The sequence below is a fragment of the Molothrus ater genome, chromosome 18 (assembly GCF_012460135.2).
Source record: "Molothrus ater isolate BHLD 08-10-18 breed brown headed cowbird chromosome 18, BPBGC_Mater_1.1, whole genome shotgun sequence".
NCBI classification, from domain to species: Eukaryota; Metazoa; Chordata; class Aves; order Passeriformes; family Icteridae; genus Molothrus; species Molothrus ater.
This window is the reverse complement of record NC_050495.2, coordinates 11,138,117-11,161,648: the sequence shown is the minus strand read 5'-3', so window position 1 is coordinate 11,161,648 and position 23,532 is coordinate 11,138,117. Positions and strand designations below refer to the sequence as shown.

The 23,532-nt window shown below is 42.7% G+C and overlaps 2 protein-coding genes across 8 annotated transcripts in view; one reads left to right on the top strand and one right to left on the bottom strand.

Annotated features, from left to right (window-relative positions):
• Positions 1-3,034, bottom strand: part of DEPDC5 (DEP domain containing 5, GATOR1 subcomplex subunit) — a 43,041-nt gene extending 40,007 nt beyond the window's left edge. For all 4 annotated transcript variants that reach the window (XM_036392916.2, XM_036392919.2, XM_036392917.2 and 1 more), the window contains exons 1-5: positions 2,808-3,034; positions 2,102-2,219; positions 1,309-1,396; positions 594-640; positions 179-264 (exon numbers count right to left, since the gene is read on the bottom strand). In XM_036392916.2, coding sequence (XP_036248809.1) covers positions 179-264; positions 594-640; positions 1,309-1,396; positions 2,102-2,159 — 279 coding nt within the window. In that variant the 5' untranslated portion in view covers positions 2,160-2,219; positions 2,808-3,034. The remainder of the gene's footprint in view (positions 1-178; positions 265-593; positions 641-1,308; positions 1,397-2,101; positions 2,220-2,807) is intronic.
• A 257-nt stretch (positions 3,035-3,291) lies between these two features.
• Positions 3,292-23,350, top strand: PRR14L (proline rich 14 like). Of its 4 annotated transcripts, XM_036393073.2 has the most exons (9): positions 3,292-3,335; positions 4,541-5,003; positions 6,147-6,228; positions 7,462-13,792; positions 16,749-16,817; positions 17,575-17,743; positions 18,028-18,134; positions 19,070-19,141; positions 19,750-23,350. In XM_036393073.2, the coding sequence occupies exons 2-9, from the start codon at positions 4,584-4,586 to the stop codon at positions 20,024-20,026; spliced, it is 7,527 nt and encodes a 2,508-aa protein (XP_036248966.1). In that variant the 5' UTR covers positions 3,292-3,335; positions 4,541-4,583; the 3' UTR covers positions 20,027-23,350. The 4 variants fall into 4 exon arrangements, with proteins under 4 accessions (XP_036248966.1, XP_036248970.1, XP_036248969.1 ...); XM_036393076.2 differs by lacking the exons at positions 3,292-3,335; positions 4,541-5,003 and having other exon boundaries at positions 6,208-6,228; positions 7,462-7,527; XM_036393077.2 differs by lacking the exons at positions 18,028-18,134; positions 19,070-19,141; positions 19,750-23,350 and having other exon boundaries at positions 7,462-7,527; positions 17,575-17,593.
• The last annotated feature ends 182 nt before the right edge of the window (positions 23,351-23,532 follow it).

The window sequence follows — 23,532 nt, the reverse complement described above, 5'->3', positions numbered from 1 at the left end:
CAAACTAACAAATAATTCAAAAGCCTAAGGCTCACTTTCTTAGAGAAGAAGACTAAATAGCTTTCAACAAAAACTAAAAGCCTTTTTTCCCCCCCAGACTACTGTAGATGCAAAGTCACAGGGCTGTAACTTGAGTCAAGTGAGGGAATGGATGGAAACAAGTGGCAAAAGCACAGACCTTGGGGTCAACAACATTGACATGGACATCCTGGTACGGCCGCAGGCGGAACACCTGTGCCACTGTCTGGTCCACACTTATGGTTTCTGCCAGGGAACAAGAAAGGACAGCAGAGAAGTCAATGTCACCAACAGGTTCCAAGTGGTTTACAGGCACAAAACCAGCACAGTCAGACTGCCATGAAACACAGATTTCAGGCCAAAAGGCCAGGTTTGCTTAAACCATACTTGTGTTACCCAAACAAAGGCAGATTTAGAACTGCCCCTTTTCTGTTAAAATTCTAATCCTCCCCTTGCCAAACAGACAAAGCATTGATTTTCATATGAAATGAAATACACATGCTAGCCAGTCACAGGTACAGCCCAGCCATGTTACCCTTCCTATGATTTTACTGTGCATAAGTCTCAAGTTTTACCTTTCTGCAGATCTTCCTTAAGTGACTTCACTTGGAGAAGCAGGGGACTAGCATGGAGAAGAGAAAAAAGGTAGATAAGTTGAGATACCAACAGTCTCTGGTAAATCACACACAAAACTATTTAGTAACATGGACTACAGGATAAGCTAAAAAGAAACATTAATATTTTCTAGAAGGGTTCATACACCATCCTCTCCACCTGTCTCTCTGTCTTGCTCCTTACACTCTCCATAATTATGAGGCATTCTTGAGGTAAAGATGAAACTACAAATGGAAAACCAGGTCACACAAAACCTCTCAGATCCTCACACAACTGTACCGCTGCCTTTCAGACAGAGGCTGAAGGATGAACAGGTTCATACAACAAGGCCACAAAATTTTAATTTTGACTAGGATATACTGTAGGATAGGAGAATAATCCTTAGGTAACAGCAGATCTAGGAAGAGGATACAGACATTGTCAATTCTATATTCAGGTGCTACTTGGCCTACAGAAGATCAGCAAACTAACACCAAACACAAAGAATTGCATCAATTTTAAGGAAGCACTCTTGTTAAAGTTAACCTCTTTACTTCTCTTTAGGCAGAAAAAAATTATGGCAGCATCCTGAAGCAAAGTTATGTCAGCCCTAAAAGCCTTTCACTCGAGAAAGCACTACACAGGAACAGATCCTTTCAGTGTTCAACCTCACTGATATCAGCAAAGAGAATTCACCTGTATTCATCATTGGGATGTGCAATTTCCACAACATCTCCCAGCTTGATTTGAAGAAATACTTTAGGATTCACCACCAGTTCATCATCTACAAGACAGAAATGAATGAGGGCAGTGAACAGACATATACTAAACACAGACACCTGCATGTTTGCCTACAACAGCTCAGCACACATAAATATTCCAAACCAAGATGAACACATTAGCAAAATGCTTTCTATTCCCCACATGACAGGGTCCCCAACCAGCCACTCCTGCAGGCATAAACAACTCAACAGAACTTTCACAAAAGAAGTGCTCACAAAAGACTGTGTCTTATTTAGGCAACCAGAATCATCTTCTGTACTTTTCATATAACAAACACCAGCAGGAAAGTAGACAACTATAGAATCTCAACAAGATTTATCAATGTGTAAGTCTAGAAACAGTGAGCAATCCAATCAGTAGCACTGTTATTAGTGCTCAGAAACACATCTATGTGCAGTCATAAGTCACTGACGTATATACCATATATACCGCTCATTAGGGTGACTAGAAACACCACATCAAGAGAAAAGTATTGCAACAAAAGGGAGGAAGAAAAAATAAAGCAATTCTTTTTAGATACAATCTTGGTCTCTTCCAACAAACGTGCATTTATTTTGCTGTATCCTGTTATCAGAAAGGGCCTTTCAGACTCTGGCTGGAAATACTGCTTGTTACATCTTCACTCTTTTACAACTGCAATTTTACAATAAAACAATTGCTTTCAATTGAGTATTGGTCTCACTGTTATGAGCAAGGAGATACTGACCACTGCCTCCAAACCCCTTCTTATGGATGACAAGCTTGTACACCTTGTTGGTTCTCATCTTGAGCTCCAGTTCCTCTCAGACGCTTCGAGCCAAGACGGTTAAAGGCATCTTGCATATCTAACATAGAAAGGAAAGCAAACACAGATCTCTTGTCAATGCAGAACCATTGTTTACGTTCTGCACGTGAACACAGCGCGTTGTCCCGGCCGATTTCACCGCAGCGCGGCAGAGCTGCGCCCAGCACAGGAGAGTGCGGAGCAGCTACAGGTACAGGCACAAGGAGAGAGGGACTAAAAGTGTGCTTTTGTAATAGATTAAAGGGTTGAGCTTGCAGAAGTGCTTTACAAAAAGTCAATGACCGAGCTAGAAAGTCATGGTGGGGGAAAAAGCCCCGTATAACTAAAATTTGTTAAAACAAAGTCTGTAACTTGGAAGTGGTGCGGGTCTGGAAAGCAGCGCCGCTTGGTGCTGCGAGGCGGCAGATCCGCACCGAGGGCGCCTCAAAGAGCAGGGCCGGAGCGGAGAGCAAACAAAGCCAAGCGGTTCCAGTCCGCTGCCGTGCCTACAGTCAGGAAACAGCCATGGAACCGTGCGTCCATTCGGCCGCTGGCTTACAGGGAAGGAGAAGCGCATCGAGACACCCGAGTGCCTGCCCGGAGCAGCGGCGAGGGCCGGTCGGGCACAGGGGCCCGCCAGGGTCCTTACCCGCACGGGGGGCAGTAGCGCAGAGCGAGCAGCGCGGCGGCTCCGGCAGAGCCCCGGGGGAAGGACACCGGGGAGAACGGCGCAGTCCGGGCGCGAAGGAAGCCCGGACACCTCAACGCTGCGTGCCGCTCACAGCCCCGGGGCAGCGCGGCCGGGGCCGAGCGTGCCACAGCAGAGCAGAGCGCGGCGCAGTCCCGGCCCTGCTCGCGGAGTGCCCAACGCGGGGCCCGGCCCGGCCCTGCCCTGCCGGTGCCGTCCCGCGGGTACCGCGCGGCACTTCCGCGTCCGGGGCCGCGCGCCACGTGACACCCGCGCCGCCATCGTGGGAAGGAGCGGGGGACACGCCCACCGCGGGGGCGGGACGGACCCGGCCCGGTGAGGGGCGGGGCGGGCGCTGCCGGAGGCGGGGCCACAGCCGCGGCTGCCGGTTCCGCGCGCGGGCCCGCCCCGGATGCGGAAGTGATGCGCGCGGGGCGGGGCGCGGCGCGGCGGGCGCGCTCAGCGGGGCCGGCGGCCGCCGCCGCTCAGGTAACGGCAGCGGGCGGGGCGCGGGGTGCGCCGGGCGGGCCCCGCCTCCTGCGCGCGCCGCCGCCCGCCGGGAGTTGGAGCGGGCCCGAGTGGGCGGCGCGGGCCGTGCTCAGCCCGGGCGCGGGGGAGACACCGGCGGTTGTGTAATTACCGAGAGCGGCGATCTCCGGTGCGCCGCCGCAGCTGCGGACCCTCGGCTCTGGCCGGTGCGGGGCTGCTGCCGCGGAGAAGGAGCGGGGCTCGGGGGCGGCTCTGTCGGCGCTGCGGCGGCGCTCGGAACAAAGGGTTGCCGCCGGTTCCGGCGCGGCTGGGCTCGGGCGGCACCGCCGGGACGGTGATGCTCTCCCGGGACCAGTGGCCTCCCGTGTTCCCGGGAGGCTGGTGCGAGTTTCCCCGGTGTCTGTACCGGCTGCTAGAGAAGCACAGACCAGCGCTCGGCGATGAGCCCGAGTTTGGTTAAACTGAGTCACTGGGGCTCCTCTAAAGGCCTGGCTTAGCCCGCTCCTGTCCGTGAGCCTCCGGGAGCGATTGACGGCGGCGTTTGCGCGGCGGGGTTGTCCCGGTACCGACAGCAGCGGTGCCGGCTCAGGCGGGGCTCCTGTCCCGTGCTCACAAAGCCGCCGCCCGTGTTCGGTTCCGGGCCGAAGCGGATCCGGAGCGGGGCTGTGTCCTGGCACAAGGCACCTCTGCACTGCGGGACAGCACAAAATGACAGGCACAGGCTGGTGGTTGATGGCTTAGGCAGTGTTCGTTTGTGGTACAGAATGTGAAGGAAACTTGGAGCTTTTTTCCAAAGACTAGAAAGTCATGAAAATCCCAGGAAATCCAACAATGCTTTGGTTCTAGTGAAGGAGGAGGATGTCGGATGCAAACCCCTCTTCTCAGGTTATTCAGAAGATGTGGTTATATCTGCAGGGAGCTGTGTGAATGTGGAAATGAGGCTTGGGAATATCTATTTGGCTTTACTCTCTTCATTTGTTCATGAAGCATTTCCTTAGATACTCAAATCTTCCTCAGCTCCTTTCTTAAAGACATATTTGGAAGTATCTTTCTTAAACACATATACTTGAATCTTGAGGAATTAAGCTTTTCATTTTAATCTAGTCCAGAAGCTGGATTTCAGTGATCCTTGAGGGTCCCTTCCAGCTCAGGGTTTTCTGTGGTTAATCCAATGTCCGTTGATTTAACGTTGCTTTTATTTTTAGGATAAACTGAAAAGCTCAGGGCAACTGATCTTCAACAGCCCTGATGCTCTCATCTGGGGTGGAGTCTCTCCTTGATTCTTCTGTGTCTGCTGTAATAGAGGAGTTGTACACTGGGCTGCCAGAGAGCATCTCCAGGGCCCTCATGGCAGGGCCGGGGCCCAGCCTGGGCCTGGATGCACAGTCTGATGGGCCATGGACTTCTGCCATAGGAAACCTCTGCCACAAGACACAGGATTTGGGTGATGTGCTCCAGGTGATTTCCCATGGGCCAGCAGAACCCTTTCCTGAAGAATTACGACAGGCTGGAGACATTGCAGAGGATGAAAAAAGCAGAAAAAGACGCTTTAGGAAACTAGACTGTTCTGGTGATGGGTACCAGAAAGAAGATGAAGAGGCACAAGGTGCTGAGGACCATCATGCTGAATGTTGTCCTTTAACTCTGGGGGAAAGCTGGTCAGAACAAGTAAGTGAATGCAGAAATGAATCCCTGTGTGATAATTTGAATTTAGGGTTAGAGTCTCTAGGCAGTGGGTTTAGCAATGGGTTTCCTCGTTCTTTTTTTGTGTCCTCCAGTAAAGAATCATAAAACGGTTTGGGTGGGAAGAGGACCTGGAAGGTCACCTTGTTCCAACCCCCTGCCGTGGGCAGGGACACCTTCCACTAGACCAGGTTGCTCAGAGCGCCCTCCAGCCTGGCCTTGGGCACATCCAGGGGGGTGTGTGTGGGTCAGTACCTGGATTGTTGTGGCTCCAGTGAAAAAGATGGAGCCACATCAATTAGACAATTGATTAGACAATAATTGTCTAATTATTGTCTAATAATTAGACAATAATTCAGTAGACCAGCAGTATTTTAAAATAGCAGTGTTTTCACTTGCTTAAATACTGCTGGAATGGTGTAAGGCAGATATATAACAGAAAAAAGGTGCACAGCTGAGTGTTTTACCTTAATTATTGGGCGTTGCATAATTTTGTGTGTTTAATTCCAAATTTTGATATCTGTTTGATGTATTTGACTTTTTAAAAAATTGATTTATCACTTTTGTGAAATTAAAATTATTAAATTCTTTATAGTCATTCAGTTTTCAAGATGAATTTTCCTATATTTCTAAATGCAGGTAGTTTGGTTGTGGGATCTGGTTTGGTGGTTTTGCTGGCAGATCTAGGTCACCTGTTCCTGGGTTTGTGGGTTTGTGCCCAAGGAATAGTAGAAGCCAAGTTCCAATAGAGACACACATCTTCCCAGGAGTCTAGTGGCAGTGTGAACTAGACTTGGACACTGGATTACTCTTCTCATTCCAATTTTCAACAATTTGCATTTTAAGCCCTGTACTTACATTTTAGTTGCCACATCACAAGATGTCATTACTGCTAAATACAGCAATGCTTTGGGGAGACATCCTTAGTGCTTGTGTGAAGCCCTTGCAATGCAAGGCTGCCTCTGGCCAAGGCTGATGTGTCTGGAGGTTTCTTAATGAATTTCTTGTTCTGAACTAACCCAGCTGAGCAGATGCAGTCCCTGAGACATGACACACCTCAGAAAATCGAACCATTTTTCTATCTAACCATAAATAACCATGTCTGACCATATTTCTGTCCTGTTTCAGGAGGACCCTCACCTAAATGAGCAAGAGGCAAAGTCTTTGAGAACCTATTGCACTGAAATTGCAGGATCTCTGAGGAGCACAGGTAGTATTTTAGCTGTACATCTCCATCCAGCCCCTGCTTCTCTCCCAGTTATTGTTGATTTAAAACAGATGAGTGATTGTGGGATGGCTCCTTTAGAAAGTATTACCCTGTGGAACTATAACACTATCAAAACCTAATGCTTTACTTTCTCCTGGCAGGGTATGTACTTGCCTCAAGACCTTTTCTGTAGAAGATGTGTTTTAGTTATTTGTTTCCAAAGGAGAAGAGATTGTTAATAGCAGATTTTTGCATTTCCTTTTGTTTCAAAGATGGAGGTATGAGAGCAGTAATAACATATATATGTACAAAGTATTACTCATTCATTTTTGAGTGTTCTAAAAAAATACAATTAAAAGCTGTAGAATCCAAAGAAAGAGGACAGCTAAAGTAATTATTAATTTCATTATAATTCCTCCATAATTTTCTAGCTCTTTGGTCACTTTGCCTGAATCTAGTACTTATTTTCTTTTTTTTCCCCCTGCTGTCTTTACCTAAATTTGTATTTAGCTGATGAATGCCATCTAGTCTTGTTGCTTGCTAGGAAACAGGGAAAAGATCTGCAGAAGTCTGAGTAAATATGTTCCCTGTAAAGTTTTGAGTATGAAGATATTCTACTGTAACTGTAATTTTTTAATTAGCACCTTCTTTGTGAAGTGTTAATTAGCACCTTCTTTGTGAAGTTTCTTTTACAGAAGAAACTTTATGGATAATCCAAGTTGCTTGGGCAGATGAGATATGTCTTGTTTTCTTGTGGATGAGTTACTGACAGACATGTCTCCTAGGAAGAAGAAATGGAAAAGGCCACACAATTCCAGCCTATTTCTAGGCTGGAGCAGATCAAGTCCCAGCCTATGTTGAATTTTGATGTTACAAATAAGCATTATTTTAATGTTGGCCATGGCTTCCTGTGTGTTAAGTTACAGGATCTGCATTCACCTAGCTTGATATTAGAGGAATCTGAAATGTGCAGGACTTGGAATGCTTGCTGCTCCTGGAAGTGTCTGTATTGAAAAGGATTGGTTTTGTTACCTTAGCTTTGTGGTGGAATTGTTTGTTGTTTCCTCTAAAGACTTGTACTAAAATTGATAGCATCAATTCTCACTTTTAAGAACATTTGGTAACCAGCACTGCACGGAGTGTTGTGTACAACAACAAAAGGTACTTAATGAGCTGAATGCCTTCTAAATTTAGCATATGGTTCTGAGTGCTTTCTTTTTTTTTTTTCTTATGCAGAAGAAAACCAAGCAAATGTTCAGGTGACAGCTGAAACTCTGCCAAAGCTCACTGAAGAAGTACAAGGTATGAAGGCTGATGGGACTAGGATATTTAGTAAAGCAGGATACAGGAATGACAGAGTGAGTACAGGTCTTCCACCTGAGGGCAGTCAATGCCCAGACATAGACACAGTCATGGCCAGAGCTGGGGTTTCAGAAACCAGCATCTTAGGTTTTTTAGAGCCTTTTAAAGTCATGGACGTTGGAGCAGCTGCAGATCATCCACAAAAAACAAGTGACTATAGTGGGTCAGAAGCCCATGCTGCCATGCCATTGAGAACAGGGGGGAATGGTGTATCTGTTTTGGAGGTTAGAGAAGAAAAGTTACCCAGACAAAATCCTCTTAATGAACTCAGTACATCGTTTGCTAATTGCCAGACTTGTCAGCAGGATGAAGAAAATGATGCTTTTGACTTCTTTAAGGGTCCTGTACCTGAACAAAATGAACCTCACGAGTTGTTCTCGGCAGAAAGCTGTAGAACACTCTCCACACCAAGTTCTGACGTTTTATGTCCAGTTCTGAAAAGCGTCTGCGATCTGGACTTTGGAAATATGCCACCAGAAGGCAGTTCTGCAGTTCACAGAATTATCAGTGAAACCCCCCAGAAGTACCTTCCCCAAAACATCAAACACCACACTCTTTATGATCATGGAACTGGGTTTTTAACAAACCAAACCTCCACATCTGTACCACTGGAGCAGATCTCAGTGGTAAGGAAAAAAGGATTATCTAGTGCAAAAACTGATCGTAGGGAATTAAGTGCTGCTATAGGAAAATCATACAGCTCTGAATCTGAAGAAGCAGCTGAAGTCTGGAGAAAAATTGCTGTGGGAGATAATGTTGAAATTTGTCACTGGCCTGAAGCTCAAAAGGCTGCTAATTCTGCGCAGTGTCATTCTCCAGTTTTTAGTTCTGTTGCTTCATCTCCTGAGGAGTTCTCAAAAGAAAAATTTAAAATATTCCTGTCAGAAGGTGATAAGTTGAAAAAGGACCAGTGGCAATTCTCTGTCAGTGACCCATGCAAGAATGATACAAAAGAAAATAGTTTGTGGGTGGAAACAAGTAACGTTGCTTCCCATGAAACCCGGCAGAGAGACATATGCTTTTATAGTACTGCCAATAAAATCCCTCCTCTCAGTAACCACAGCTGTCTTCATCTTGGTACCAAGCTAGAAAAAGACTCACCCAAGGCACAACTGCTTGAAAAGGAATCTGAGAGCAATAAAACATCAGAAGAGTTGGCTGGTGGTTTAGCTGGAGCTGCAAAAGCTGATAGTAATGACAGCTTATCCACTGGGAAGAAAACAAATTTGTTTTATACGCTAAATGTAACTCTACCTCCTGTTTTACAAAAATCAAGAGAACCTCATTGTAATGAGTGTCTTCCTTGTACTAATAATGAAGTTTCATGCAGGGACAAGGCTTGGGATAATTGGTCTAGAAAAGAATTAATTGGTGCTTCTGGAACACCAGCAGAACAAGTTGCTGAAGTTTTGCTTCATAAAGACAAATTCAAGTCTTCTGTAAATTCCATGACTTTTGATAACCCTAATACAGCAAGCAGAGTATCCCAAATAAATAAAAAATCTTCTGCAGGAAATATGGAGAGAGTGATCACTGGTTTAGAACATGAACATTGTCACACGTGGCTTCGTAATAACAAGAGTATAAAAAACCAGTGTACAGCTGCCAGCACTTCCTGTATTTTATCAGGGAGTACACGTGTGGATGAAGTTTTCCTGAACAGTCAGTCTTTTGGTGTTGAAGTTGATAACATTGAAGAAAAGGATAATTTGGAAGGAGTGTCTTCATCAGGATATAACAGTAAGGAGGCAATGATCTTTCCAAAAGCACACACCCCTTTGGCACGTGGATCTCTTCTTTGTGAACATGACTGGGGCAACAGAGGTAGAGCTCTGCATGGGACAAATTATATTCCCACAGGAAAAACCATGTTTTGCTCAGCATATACTGCAGAGAAGTCTGCTGCTACCTTGGCAAGAGATGAGGTTTCAAATAAGAATATGGAGGTTGTGGAACAATTTGATCTTTGTAAGGCAATGGGCAGTGAAATTGTTTGTGACAGAGATGAGGCAAAAGAACACATTGGCACGTGTGCTTCCCAGACAGATGAGTTTGATAAAACAGGAGCTGTGGATTCCCCAAATGCTCCTGAAGGCAATCAGAGAAATAGGACTAATGAGCAGCTGTTGGTCAGATATTTGAACAAAAACACCCGTGCTCATAATTTTGGATTTTACAACTCTCTGCTAGGCCCATGGAAGAGAGAACATGAGCAGGAAGAAATGCCATTGCTCACAGCTGATCCCTCTGAGTGTAGCCCTTCAAGCTGTGGTCCACAGCCAGCACTGGACAATGTCAATGTTCCAACACAACATGCTGGCCAAACAGAGGAGACCCTTTGTCCCTTGGGAAATCAGTGTCATCCCTGTCACACTGAGTCTGATGTCCCAGTGCTGGGCAGTGAGCAACAATTAGAAAGTTTAACCACCCAACCCAACACTGGCTCACAAAGCATAACCGGTTCTGTGGAAAGAGACAAAACTGACCCTAATCACAGTGAAGAGGTTCTGCTAAAAACAGCTGGTGACCTGCCTCTGTTGGACCATAAATGTGCAAGAGAAGCCAGGTTTAAAGGAGCTGTACAAGAGAATGTAATGGGATTGGACTCTTTAATTGGTGTGAAAAATGAAGATTCTTCAGGATCCATGGACTCCATCAGTGATCTAATTGAAGAGGAGACAATCAGACTGCAAGAACATGAGAACAGATGTGAAAGAAACAATAAAGGAGCACTTGAAGAAAACTTTTCTGATGACAAAGCACAGTGCTCACAGCAGGCTCGTTTTATCCAATGTGCAAAAGAGAAAGCAGAGCTGGTGTTTGCAGGAAACAAAATGCAGCAATCTTTGCCAAAGATAAAGTGGTTGGTGGAGAACCAGGAAAATACAATTAGTGCTCCATTTCTGCCCATTTCATCAATTCATGGGAGTCTTTCACACAAGCCAGAAAATAGGAATCTGCTTTCAGATATAGAAAACAGAGAAAGTCTGAGTATAAATCCTATCTTAAATAACTCTCACCCACAGTTTACTATTGAGCCTGGTAAAGAAACTGATGCTCAAAGGGGCATTGGTCCATCTCATTTTGGAAAGTTTGACATCCAAGAATCTTGTGTTGAGACTCAGAGAGATTCAGAAACTGTGTCAGCCCTGAACTCCCACATCTCTCTGCCTGAGAAACAAAAGCTGTGTATGCCACTCAAGAGTACACAAAGAGATAATTGTGATTCATCTTCTGCTGAAGTTTTTAGCAAAGATACTTCAATGACAAAAATCCTTTCTGTAACAATTTCTGTTAAGAAAAAGATCAGCAATATTGAGGCTCCATCTTCAGGGAGTGAATCAGCAGCTGGCTCTCTGAATGGTGCCAAAAGCTCAAGAGTTTGTGCCCACAGCAAAGAAAGTCTGAAAGGTGAGGGGCTTTGCATGCCAGCTGGGAAAGACATGGACATGAGCTCACCAAAAAGTCCTCCTGGTCAAGAGAAGTTTAAGAATACAGATAAGCCAGAAAATACAAATGTGCTGTCAGATACAGAAAACAGAGAAAGTCTGAGTGTAACTCCTATCTTAAATAACTCTTGCCCACAGTTAACTTTTGAGCCTGGTAAAGAAACTGATGATCAAAGGGGTATTTGCGCATCCCATTCTGAAAAGTTTGACCTCCAGAAAACTTCTACTAAGACTCGGGTGGACTCAGAATCTGTGTCAGCTCTGAACTCTCACATCTCTCTGCCTGAGCAAGAAAAGCTGTGTGTGTCACCTGAGAATACACAAAGAGATATTTCATCTGCAGACAAAAAATTTAGCAAAGATACTTCAATGACAAAAATTCTTTCTGTAACAATTTCTGTTAAGAAAAAATCCAGCAATATTGAGGCTCCATCTTCAGGGAATGAATCAGCAGTTGGCTCTCTGAATGGTGCCAAAAGCTCAAGAGTTTGTGCCCACAGCAAAGAAAGTGTGAAAGGTGAGGGGCTTTGCACCACAACTGTGACAGACATGGACATGAGCTCACCAAAAAGTCCTCCTGGTCAAGAGAAATTTAAGAATACCTGTGTACAGGAGATGACAGTGAAAGAGGTAGCCCCTAGAGGAAGGTTGCCCAAAGATTGTTCATGGGCCTTGTTGGAAGATTCTAAAGATTCTGGTAGCAAAATAGTCCCCCTCAGGACTGAGAATTATGGAAAGGTTTTGGAAGAAATCCCAAGATCCAAACTAAATAATCTTTCAAAAGAAAGACAAAATGATACAAAGCTCCCAAACTCAGTAAGTACCAGTGTACTTTCAGAAACTGTGCATGACTGTGAGGCTGGAGCTGTATCTGCCACAGAGGCTGCCCCAGAAGTGCAGGATGATGCAACGCCCACATTTTCTCCACCTCTGAGCGCACTATCAGAGAGTTGCAAAGAACCATCCCCAAACCGTGTGGTTTGCAGTGAAGTGTGTGTGCCTTACAAATTAAATGCACAGAGCAAAGATAATGTAAAGGAAGTAACAGAAAGCCAGGACGAAATACCAACGGGTGCAGTTTGCAAGGAAAATGGGGGTTTATGTTCAGAGAGACTTGATCAAATAGAGGAACGTCAAGTATTTATACAGAAGAAGTATGGAAAGATGGAAGCACATCAGTTGGGCAAGGCACAACAAGAACAGAAGTTAGAACATCAGGAGAAAGCAAAAATCATACTGCAACCAAGTATGTTGCACAGTTCTGAACTCTTATGCAGCCCTTCAGCTGAGTTGGTGACATCTAGAAGTACCAGGTTTGGAGGTGCTTCAGAGGAGATTGTTGCTGTAAGAGGCAGTGAAAGTAAACTATGTAGCACTTTACAAGAAGTTAAAAGGCCAAAGATTACCACAGATTTTATTAGTTCACAGTTTTTGAAGACTCAGGATTCAGAAATGGAAAACCTGAACCTTAATTTAGGATATGATGGGATCCCTGGTGCCTTTGGAACTACAAATAAACGAAGAGGAACTACAAATAAACTAAGAGGACCTCTTCCATTAAAAATACAGCCTGGAAGGACATGCAAAAAAGTTCCCAATTTCTATCAGCTAAAATCCGTAAGAAAAATCAAAACAATGAAAAGTTCCCCTGTCTCTGAGATTCCCCTGGAAATATTCCCTAAACAGGAAAACCCTCTTCTGGAATCTTTGTACTTTCCATGTAAACCACCGACAGTGGAAAAGGAAACAGCCATGAGATTTGTGCATATGCCAAGGCAGAGGGCCAAGAGATGCAGTTTGTTGAACAGCTTGAAGTTTAGAAAATGTACCAAAGAACCAGCATTGTTGAGCAAGTTGTCTGCAATGGCCAGCAAGCTCCTGGCCCCTGCCAAAAGCAGCCGTAATTTAGAACCCCTGCCATATTCTTCTGAAATTCTTCCAGTGGGTGACAGGTACAGCCAATGTAGATCTAAAAATCTCTTGGAAGCCTTTTCTTGCATTAACAGGAACGTACACTCACGCTGGGCTGACAGCTGGTGCACCAAGATGTTCAGCTTTCAGCCTTTGGCACTTTATCCTGTAGAAACTACCAAAATACTTTCTTCAGACTTAAGCCACGAGCCTCCAGCCTCTTTCTTGGACACCTCAGTTTTCCCAGTTTCTTTTCACATAAAATTGGACTCCAGTCCTGTGACAGACCTCAGAGGGATTACATCCCAGCACTCTGTACATCACAGCCCAGTTTTCAGAGAAACGCCAGCACCAGCTTCAAAGTGGACTTTGTCTTTTCTCCTTTCTCAGAGCTGTTCAGATACAACAACTTTCCAGGAAGATTCCTGTGTAAATAATGATCTCCATTCCTCTCACTCCACAACAAACCCCAGGACTGTTGCTGTTCATCCTGACCCTGGAAGAAACACTGTAGCTGGAAGAAGAGGAGGTTGTTCCACGCTCGGCCTTCACACAGTGTTAGCACTTTCTTCCCCTGGATGTTACAGGATTTGGACCAGAAGAAGAAACTTAACCAGCCATATTCCTACCATCCAGAGACTGTTTATATCCCAGCTGGCCCAGGGTTTGAAAGGGGCCAGGCTGCCAAGGTGTGTGTCCAATGGCCTGGTGTCCTCACTGCCGTACTCCCTGGGCAGGGTGTTGTCCATATGGAGTCAGCACGGTCCCGCTGTCTGTCCTTCCGAAATCACTCCTCTCCTTTCCAATCACTGCAAGTGGCAGCCAAGTGTGGCCATCGAGAACAGGTAAAACCCATCACCTTATTTCTGAGATTAAATGTGTGCAGGGTATATTCTTGCTCCTTTTTGGGAGGGAGAGGGTGATGGCAGCTTGCACTGGAGGGTCAATTTCTCCTCTTCCAGATCTACACATTCTGCTCCAGGAATGGTTCAACGTGGAAGATCCTTTCTTACAGAACAGTCTTTTAGCTGAATTTAAATATATTTGCCTTCGCTTCTTTAATACTATCCTGTTTTGGCAGAATGGCTAACTCTATTTTCTTCTCCCTTGCAAAATATACACACCATGCATCAGAGTATATAATGCAAAAGGTGAGCTACTTCATTAGGTCTATTCAGAGTGACTGCAGAGGAACTGGATTTCTGAGGTAGGAAAGTTTTTTTCAGAGGTCTGAGCCACAAATACCCCTTGGAACCACTGTAAAATGCTCAATATCAGGTCAGGAAGAATTGTAAAGGGCTGGGGGGGTGTCATTCAGTAACATTTTTAATTGTATTCCATGACCATTCTATGCTAATTGAAACCTCTCTGTGCATGCTATGTGATGTTGGCACAAGCAAATGTAGCTCCAGTTAATATTGGTAATGAATTTTTCTCCATGGGTCAATCTTGTTACAAGTGGGAAGAGGACTGAAATCGACCTTGCAAATTTAATTTTACTTTGCTATGAGCATTTAAGATCATTTTGCTAATAAAAAGAATGAAAGAAGTTCCTAGATCTGTTCCAGGATTTTTGCTTGCTCTTGAGCAAAGATTTTGCCCTTTATCCCTCAGTAACATAGGGCAGTTCAGTCCCTGATTTTGTCACCTTGCAATTCCTGGGCAGAGAGCTTCATGAGCACTCTACCAAAGTCTATTTAATTAATTGGTTTGATTAGTGTGGCAGTCTGTGGAGAGCTGTTGAATTTAGCCTCTGTCACAGATTAACACAGGTGTAACCAAAAATCTTGCCAGATAACAAATGCTGCACTTTGCTTTGTATCAATGGGTAACATACCTAAAAATGTATCACTTTTTAATATAAATTCTAATGTTTGCCAAAGGTGTGAGTGAGCTTGTGAAAGCACTGCTCCATTCTGGAGCTTTCTGCACTAAAAGAATTAAGTTGAATAATGGCATAGAGACAATTTTTGCAGCACATTCTATGGGACGTCCATTTTCATTCCATACTCTGAAAGTGATCATACCACTAAAGTACAGTTTGAGCACTAAACTTAAAAAGAACACATTGTTAAAAACAAAAAAAACATCTTTTTAAAACTTAGTTGTGTGTATAAGGTGAATTCATTGTTTTGTGTTGCTGAGGCATGCTCTCCTTGCACTGGGAGATCAGAACTTGGGGTTTTCCCACATCCCTGAGTGTGCAGGCTCCTCAGCAGCTCGGGACAGCACATCCAGTCAGCTCATGTGTAAGAGGATTTCATTCCCAGTGTAAGGAGTCATTGGAAAAGTGCTTTGCTATGAGTGGTGATCTTCTTCCCAAAGGGAGAGTATTCAAATCAAACATCTTCAAGTGAAAAATAATCCAGAGTTAAATACCCTAAAAGTCAGTTTGTTTTTTTTTTCTCCAAAATGCCTTACAGCTCTGTGTATGAGGCAGACATAAATCTGTCCCACTCAGATGTTTGGTACATAAATATTAGAGGTTTGTTTGGTGCAGTATAAAAGCCTTTTCAGCTCCCTCTATGACAGAAATTCTTGCCTGTTTTAAGATAATTAAAAATCAGAAAAATCAAAAAGTTCCCTGCGGGCCATTTTAATCTGGAAAAGATTTGTCCTCTTTAAAATATTTCACTCACAATTCGTGTTCTTGATAACCAGGAGAACAAGGAACTAAAGTAGTTGCCCTACCTAACTTCCACTGTCCCTTCCACTGTCAATAATAAAAGCATTCTTTCAGTGAAGTTTTTTTCTAATTAATGCTTATTTGAATTAAAAATTTCTAAAGTGATTTCCTTCTGTCCTTGTAATTTTGTATTATTATTGCATAAAGCAATAAGCTCTGTCTCTAACAGAGAGAGCTCTGCTGCACTATGGATACAGCTTCCAGTAACACTGGAATAATGAGTGGAATGTTGAAACAAAATGTTACAGTTCTGCCATAAGTGATAAACACAATAACTGGGTCTCTCTGACCTCTTTATGTGTAGTTAGACTTCCCTGTGCTTCCAGCATGGCTGGTTTTCATTTCCCTTGTAGAACTCCAGTCTGGCTGTAACTTCTTTGCTTTAGAACAGTCAAGTGCATTTCACTGCTGGTTAGAGAGAACAGCAAATACAAGATTTGCTGTTGAATGTAGTAAAAAGGCTGTCCTGAGTGATTTCCTGCTGTTAACAATTTGGGCACAAAAGTAAAGCTTAATATCAAGGACTTACAGCTGCCTTGCTGACTTCTATGCCACAGAATTCTGGTCATTACCAGCCCTTATGGAAAGGCCTTTGGTTATTCCAATCAAGTTAAGGGTATTGCAGGCTGTGGGAGTCAGAGACAACAGGGAATTAATTTAATGGAAGTACTTCCTTTTACCTGTTACTGTTGCCATTATGCATTATTTTCTTTAGTAACCAAGTCCTTCAAGGTTTCTGGTTACTTAAATTGTAAAAACTTGAGGTTTTTAATAAGGAAAATAGACTTTCATAGAAAGAATTACAATTTTCAGACTTCAAATAATTATGACTTTTAATATTACTGTCTCACTCCCTTTCTGTGCCTTTATTTCCTTTTCTCATTAATACCATTTTTAAAGGAAAGCAGGACAGTTTCCCTAACAATGAAATTTAGTTACCTAAACAGATGTGGCTTTCTTTTGTATCATTTTAGTCTTTCATTCTCATTCCCAATATGAGCATCTTGTCTTACAATCCAGTTTATACTAATAATTTTTCCCTCATCTTTTTATAGTGTAGCCCTAATTTCTGTCTGTCTTGTTTTGTTTTGTTTTTTCATTCCTCTTTGACCCAGCTGTGCCATGTTACCACACTCACCTGTCCAGAGCATGGGAGCCCTGCAGACTGCAGGCCATGTGACACAGTGAGTATCTGGGGTGTTGGTATTTATCCTGAGTAGTGGGACCATAACCTTCCTCAGAAAGCCATTGTAATGTCATTTTGGCTTTCAGCTTTCTGATTAGGAAGTGGGTGAGGAATGCTGACTGGGTGATGAAATGGAGGAGTGGAGGGGCAGTTATGCAAACACCACATAGAACAGTGCACAGAACAGTTCTGTTACTTTCAACCATGTTGTGCCACTTCTTATGAAATGAATATATGAGACTATAGAAGTTTGACTCCTTACTTGGATAGGAATTTGACTCCTTACTTGGATATAAGTCCTTTCTGCCTTAGCAACTGGATGCTAGGTGCTGAAACTTCTTTCTGTTCCTTCCAAGTGTAGGGATGGCAGGTGTCACAGCTATATTTTATCTGTAAACAAAAGGTGTGGTTAATAGTTGTGTCAAGGAAATTTGCTGGCAGAAAAGGAGGATTGATCCCTTTCTGTCAGTTCATATACAGGGTTGTATACTGTTTAGCTGTATGAAAAAGAAAAGAGTGGCTTTTAAAGGACATGTTCAAATACTCTGGCAGTTTAGTTGGTGTCAGTATCAATGTGGGGTGCAGCAGGTTTGGCTGTATGTGTGCACCAGAGTTCACTTACTTGGGCCATTTCTGTGAATTGTGTTGGGTTTTTGTGCCCATACTGCAATTTAGGAACATCTCCTGAGTGTGGAATAGTGTGGCATTATCAGCTGGGTATCAGTCTACACATGTTCCCTTTTTCTCTGTTACAGTCTGGACACTTCATTCCCTCCTCCATTCCCAAAGCCTCACACACTTCCAGAGCCATTGCCATCTGCCCCCAGGCTTTCAGCATCTGAGCTCCACATCCCTGCCCTTGATGAAGCAGATGCTTCTGTTCCAGCCTGTCTGAGATCCCAGGATGACACAGAACTGAAAAAAGTGAGTTCATTTTATATTTTAGATCTCTCAGACTCTTGGTTCTCCAGAAGCTGAAGCTGCTGCTGGTGGATATTATCAAGTAACTCTTTAAAGACGAGGAGAGAAAACAGGGTGCAGGTCCTGCTCTGTGCTGCTGCTTGCTTTGATTCAAGCAGAAAGAAGGTGGCAAACCAGAGAGGAATGTTTATTCTATAGATTATGCATATTCAGAATGAAAGGGAATTCTGTTGACTAGTATGGTTTTAATTTCTTTGATTTTAACTTTTCCATCTTTCTTTCTTAAGACTGAGCCAGAGAAGAGGCCAAAGAAAGTCTCACAGATCCGAATCAGGAAAACTGTTCCTAAGCCAGACCCCAACCTTACTCCAATGGGACTGCCCAAACCAAAAAGGTGAGCAGTGCCTCTGAAATGGACTCAAAGCATTTGAGTGGAATCATTTCAATGATGCTTCTCTTACCACACTATTTTATACAGCCCCTGTTGAGTGACATCTGATGTTTATTTCCTTTACAAGAAATGATTGACACAGCTCTATCTTCTGGATCAAAACTACTGACTGGAGTTTAGGCAAAATGTGAAAAAGCAAGCTGCAATGCAATAATTTTTCTAAAGAAGAAAGAAGTTTTATTGATCAAGTGAAAATCAGTCAACCTGCAGTCCACAGTGAGATGCAATTATCTGTTAGGAAGTTCTGTTGATGCAAATTGTGCTGGAGTTTTTCAGTTTCTTTGTTTGGGGTATGATCTCAGGGAAGCATTAGCTCAGTGAAAACTGGGGAATCACAGTGCCAGATGTTGATAAAGTTTTCCAATCAATCATCCAGTGTGCCTGCCAGTCATACTGGTCAGATTAGTCATATTTCATCTGGTTTGACTTCTGTCCTAAACACAGGCACCACCTTTGACAAAGGAATGCATTTCTTCAGAGATCAGCTTGGAAACTGTCAATAACTAAAACCAGTCTCAAGAGATGAAGTAGTAATCTGTTAAACTGTAAGGCTCCTTCTCAGCTTTCACAAAAAGGTGAAGGAGATTTCCCCTTTTGAGCATCATTATTTCAAAGCATCACAGAATGCTGGAAGGAATATTGATCTCTGCAGAAAGGGCAAGCCTTGACACCACCCTTATGAAACACTGTATGACTTTATGTACTTAATGAGCTCATCTTTCATTCCTCCTGGTCCCCAGTTACTTAAAGCATAATTACTTAGCATTTAATTTAGGCACAGAATGCAAACAGTACTTGTTTCTTGTAAATCTGCTTGCTGTGAAGAGAGGTTGTTTTGGGATTCTTCTTTCTAGATTGATTTGTCATTACTTTTTCAGGCTTAAGAAGAAAGAATTTAGTTTAGAAGAAATTTACACAAACAAGAACTATAAGTCCCCTCCTCCTGCCAGGTTGGTTCTCCTTCCTAAATGTAAATTAATTGGTGGGGGGGGAGATAAAAGGTGTATGAAAGCTGAGAGGGAGATATATTCTTAAAATTGGTCTACTTTAAACTGCTAGAGAAAATTAATTTGAAAATAGTGTATTTTACTGTTTGGATTTGAAAAAGTGAAATAGAATATGAACTAAGAATTTGCAGCTGGTTAAGTATGGATTTATATATTTTTTCACTTATCCATTCATTCCAGTCTCCATCAAAGTGCAGTACTTACTTTCCAAAATTCAAAGGGAATTACATGTTCTTTAAAATAGTAACAATCATGGCCTGTCATCAAATGGTCAAACTTATTTATTCTGTAAAATCAGGATTCTGTAATTGTGCTTTAGAACTGAAATACAAAGAGATTCTACCCAAATGTCTGTGCATCAATAACAACTCAGCTGGCAGTAATGTGCATTGTAGGAGGTGCAGATAACATTACAAGAGGTGTGGAGGGGCTGTAAAAATCTAAAAGTTAGAAGTTGTTTACCTGGGTTATGAAATCCCCCAGTCTCCCTGTCAGTGTAAGGTGGCTGCTGCTACGGTTTTCATGATTTCTGTTCTTTGTTTTTTTCCCAGGAGCTTGGAAACAATCTTTGAGGAGCCCAAGGAGAAAAATGGACACTTGATCTCTGTCAGCCAGCAAAAGAGAAAGCGGATCCTGGAGTTTCAGGACTTTACTCTTCCCCGGAAAAGGAAGACACGAGGCAAAATCAAAGCAGTGGGGAGCTTCACCCGAGCTAAAAGGGCTGCACTGCAGAGTGCAGAGTTAGATGTTCTTCTGAGTCAGAAGCTAATGGACCTTGAAGCCTTTTTTGCAGAGCAGGTTGAGCAGGAGCAGGCCTCCAGCATCTGAGGGAGCCCCTTAGCTGGAAATGGTCCAGTCAGCTTCTTTAGTATTTTTTCCTTGGGAGAAATCTACTGACTTCTTCATACCTTACTCTGCCACTGCTCTAACACCTGATAATCAGTTCTTGGCTGTGACCCTCTTTAAGGTGCTATTTTTTTTTAATGCTGTTGGAGGGATTCTTTTAAGTCCCTGTTTGAGTGTAATACAGCCATGTGAAATTTACCCTTCCTTTCTCAACCTCTGGAAATTACTGCTTATATTTAATTAATTATGTTTATGTATCTTTTGGGGGTAGAGTAGGAGTGTCAGGGAGGAAGTAGTGCACCTTCAGTGATGCTAGAACTCTGTACTCCAGATCATTTGCACATTTGAGTCTGCTGTTGTTACTGTAATGGCTATTTTTAACAAGCTGACAAAAGAGATATGGTGTTTGATAAAGAAAAATTCTACCGAGCACATTCTTGATAAACCACTAACGTTTTGATAATTAAAAGTAGCTGTCTAGGTTATCATTCAATTGTTTCTTCCTTCTGTTAACTTAGAAGGTTCCTTCTAAGAAACTTTGCCCTTCCTGGCTCCAGGCAGCAAAAGCCCCACATACTTAGACATTAAATATCTTGCACTTTGTATATGCTTCTTTTAACACAATTCAACTCAAAAAAGCTAATGTTTTAAGGAAAAATGGTGCCCAGTACTATTTTTTCCCAAATAGAAGATTTTTTACTTACTTGGCTGATGCCAACTTCTTCTCCAGAGGAAAAGGTAATTGGTCCATGAGGGTGTTAAGCTGCAGGATACACAGGCAGAGATTTTTATTTAATTGAGCTGAGCTGCTGCATGCAGAGAAGACCAGCAAAATCTTGGATACTTGTTTTAAAGTTATTTTAATTCCATTCATACTAACTTGATTTTAATGTCAACAAGAAGGGGTTTTTTTTACCATTTTAGATTTACAATTCCTGTAGCTCATAATTAGATATTCTCTGTACAGCACTGTTGTACATTACAGCCAGTGCTGTGCAAAGAGCCTCTGAGTATGTGACCTTGTTTTGTTATGCAAGGCCATATGTAATTATCTGATGCAGCACTGGGCAATTTCTCAGCTCTACCTTTGGAAGGAAGAGAGCTCCCTTCTGGCATAACTTCTGTTAAACTGAACTTGAAGCATAACTCCAATGCTAGCTGCTGTTCAGGTAATTTCTGTCCCTTAGTGCCTAGAGAAGTTATTCAGGCAAAGCTGTTGTTGCTGGGATGCTCAAATTTAATTAATCTGTTCTTTCTTTCACTTGTCACTTGAACTTGCACTTTCTTATTTATCTACCCATATAATAGAGTTTCTATTTACCTTCAAATGGAGCAAATATCTAGTGGGTGGGTATTTTTTATAAAGTCCCAATAAATGCAGGGCTGCAAATACCATCATTACCTTCTGTTGCTCTACCACTTCTGTTACTGACCAAACAGAAAGCTAAATGTTACCAAGCAATCTGTTCAATTGCAGAGCTTTGAGAGTAGAATGGAAGAGAATTATTACACTGTGTGTGCCTGAGACTTGAAAGAAATCTAATCTGGGTTTGTTTTGCCCCCAGCTTATGTGCTGGGATTTGTAGAAGTTTATATTCTTGTTTTGAAGACTAATTATCTTTAATCAGGAAGATTGAAGAAAAGAGAGGAGTGCACACTTAGAGTAGTAGTGTTTGGAGTTTGAGGGTAAAATAACAAGGCAAACTTTGAACATATTGACATAGTATTTTTCTGGTTAACTTACTGGGCTGTTGTAGAACATTCTAATTGATTCTCTTTATTTTTGTAAAAAGAAATCCCTAAAAAACAAAGATCAACTGCCTCCTAAAAATGTTTGAAAGTTTCTCTATGTTGGCTTATTAGCCCAATTATTGACTAGTTGGAAGTGGTAGGCAGAGTGAGAGATATATTTTTATGGATTTATGCTATAGAATGGGATTGTTACAGAGCATTCATTCACCTTCTATTAATATGGGAGGCTTCCAGTGACACAAGTAACTGTAACCTTACTGGGGCTTTCAAGGAAATAAAGATTGGGGTGGGGCGGAAGAGACGGGTCCAGGAGAAGTTCAGATCTCTAATGTGCTTCAAAACATGGAATGTGTTGAGTCTTTTCCTTTGGATTATGTTGGGCTTTGTTTAGGGTGGGTTTTTTTACTTTCTTCCCTGTTCTCTCTTGTTTCTGATTGCATTGGAATAAGATTTATGAACTTTTTTCCTACAAGCTACAGTGGAGAGAGCAAAGAAAACACTCAAATACTCTTCAGTTTACAGAAATTGGAGGAGTTACAAAATGATGTTGCAGTTGTTTAGCTTCTCCAGACCTTAGTTTGTGGAAACCCAAACCCACACACAGCATTATTCTCTTTTGGTTTAGTGTTTGTATGACAATGTAAGCTAGTGGAGACCAAGCATCTCTTCCCCTCCCCAGCATACAGGTGTCAGTCCTGCTTATGCACTTTTTTGTTTTTTCCTTTCCCACCTCTGTTTCTGTTTACAGCCCTCATGGAACAGCCATGTTCCTTGTGGCTGCTGCTTGTACACTGGGAGTGATGACTGGGCAAAAGCTGAGCATTTCCATTCTGAGCTGCTTCTGTCACAGCTAATTAAAAGACAAAAGTGTAGAGGATTCATCTTTTGAGGTCATGCATACATCCCTAGCAGTAGGATATGGACACTTGCCTTTTCATTAAGTGGACCCACTCCAGTGGGGATGTTTTTGTATCACCATGGAAAGTACATCACAAACTGATGGCCAGAACAGCTTGAGAAGGATTGCAAAGCTTTTGCCATGTCCTGTCTCTTAGTAGAGCCAAGCAGCTCTTTGCTAAATTTCTAAATTTGCTGATTGTCAGAGATAGAAAGATCACTTTCAAAAAAAAAAAAAAAAAAAAAGAAGAAAAAACTCATTGTTTTCATCATGCTATGACTGGGGCAGCCAATGCTCCTTAATGTATGTACAGCATTTGCCTGGCTGGCTTGTGTCTGCATACATTTGAGTTCCTGTGCTTGCTGGATATGATTTCCTGCAAGCAATTCTCATCCATTGTATTTTATTTCAGGTGGGCCTTTGGTATATTATGTTCCAGGTGCTTTTCTAGACTATGGATAGTAACTGTGGATTAAAAGTCTGTATGATGCTATCAAGGTAACAAATAGCTCAATGAGAACTTGTACATTTGTGCCATTAGCCTCCATCACGCTCTTGGCATTTTGTTTCTGTTCAATATTGTGTGAATCTAAAATTTTACTGTTTCTTTTGTGTGTGTTTTTAATTTATGGAAATAAATTTTTCTGAGAACTTTGCAGGTTTTTAAGGCCTTTAGGCTTGTCTGGGTAAATATGCATGACAATATGTCTTACATGCAGGGGGGAAAGGTGAAATCTCCAAAGAGATCAACAGTGTTGGGCACCAGGGAGTGCTGTTATTGAGACACAGCAGCAGTGCTGGTGTTCCTTCATCCCAGCCTGGCAGATATTAAGCATGA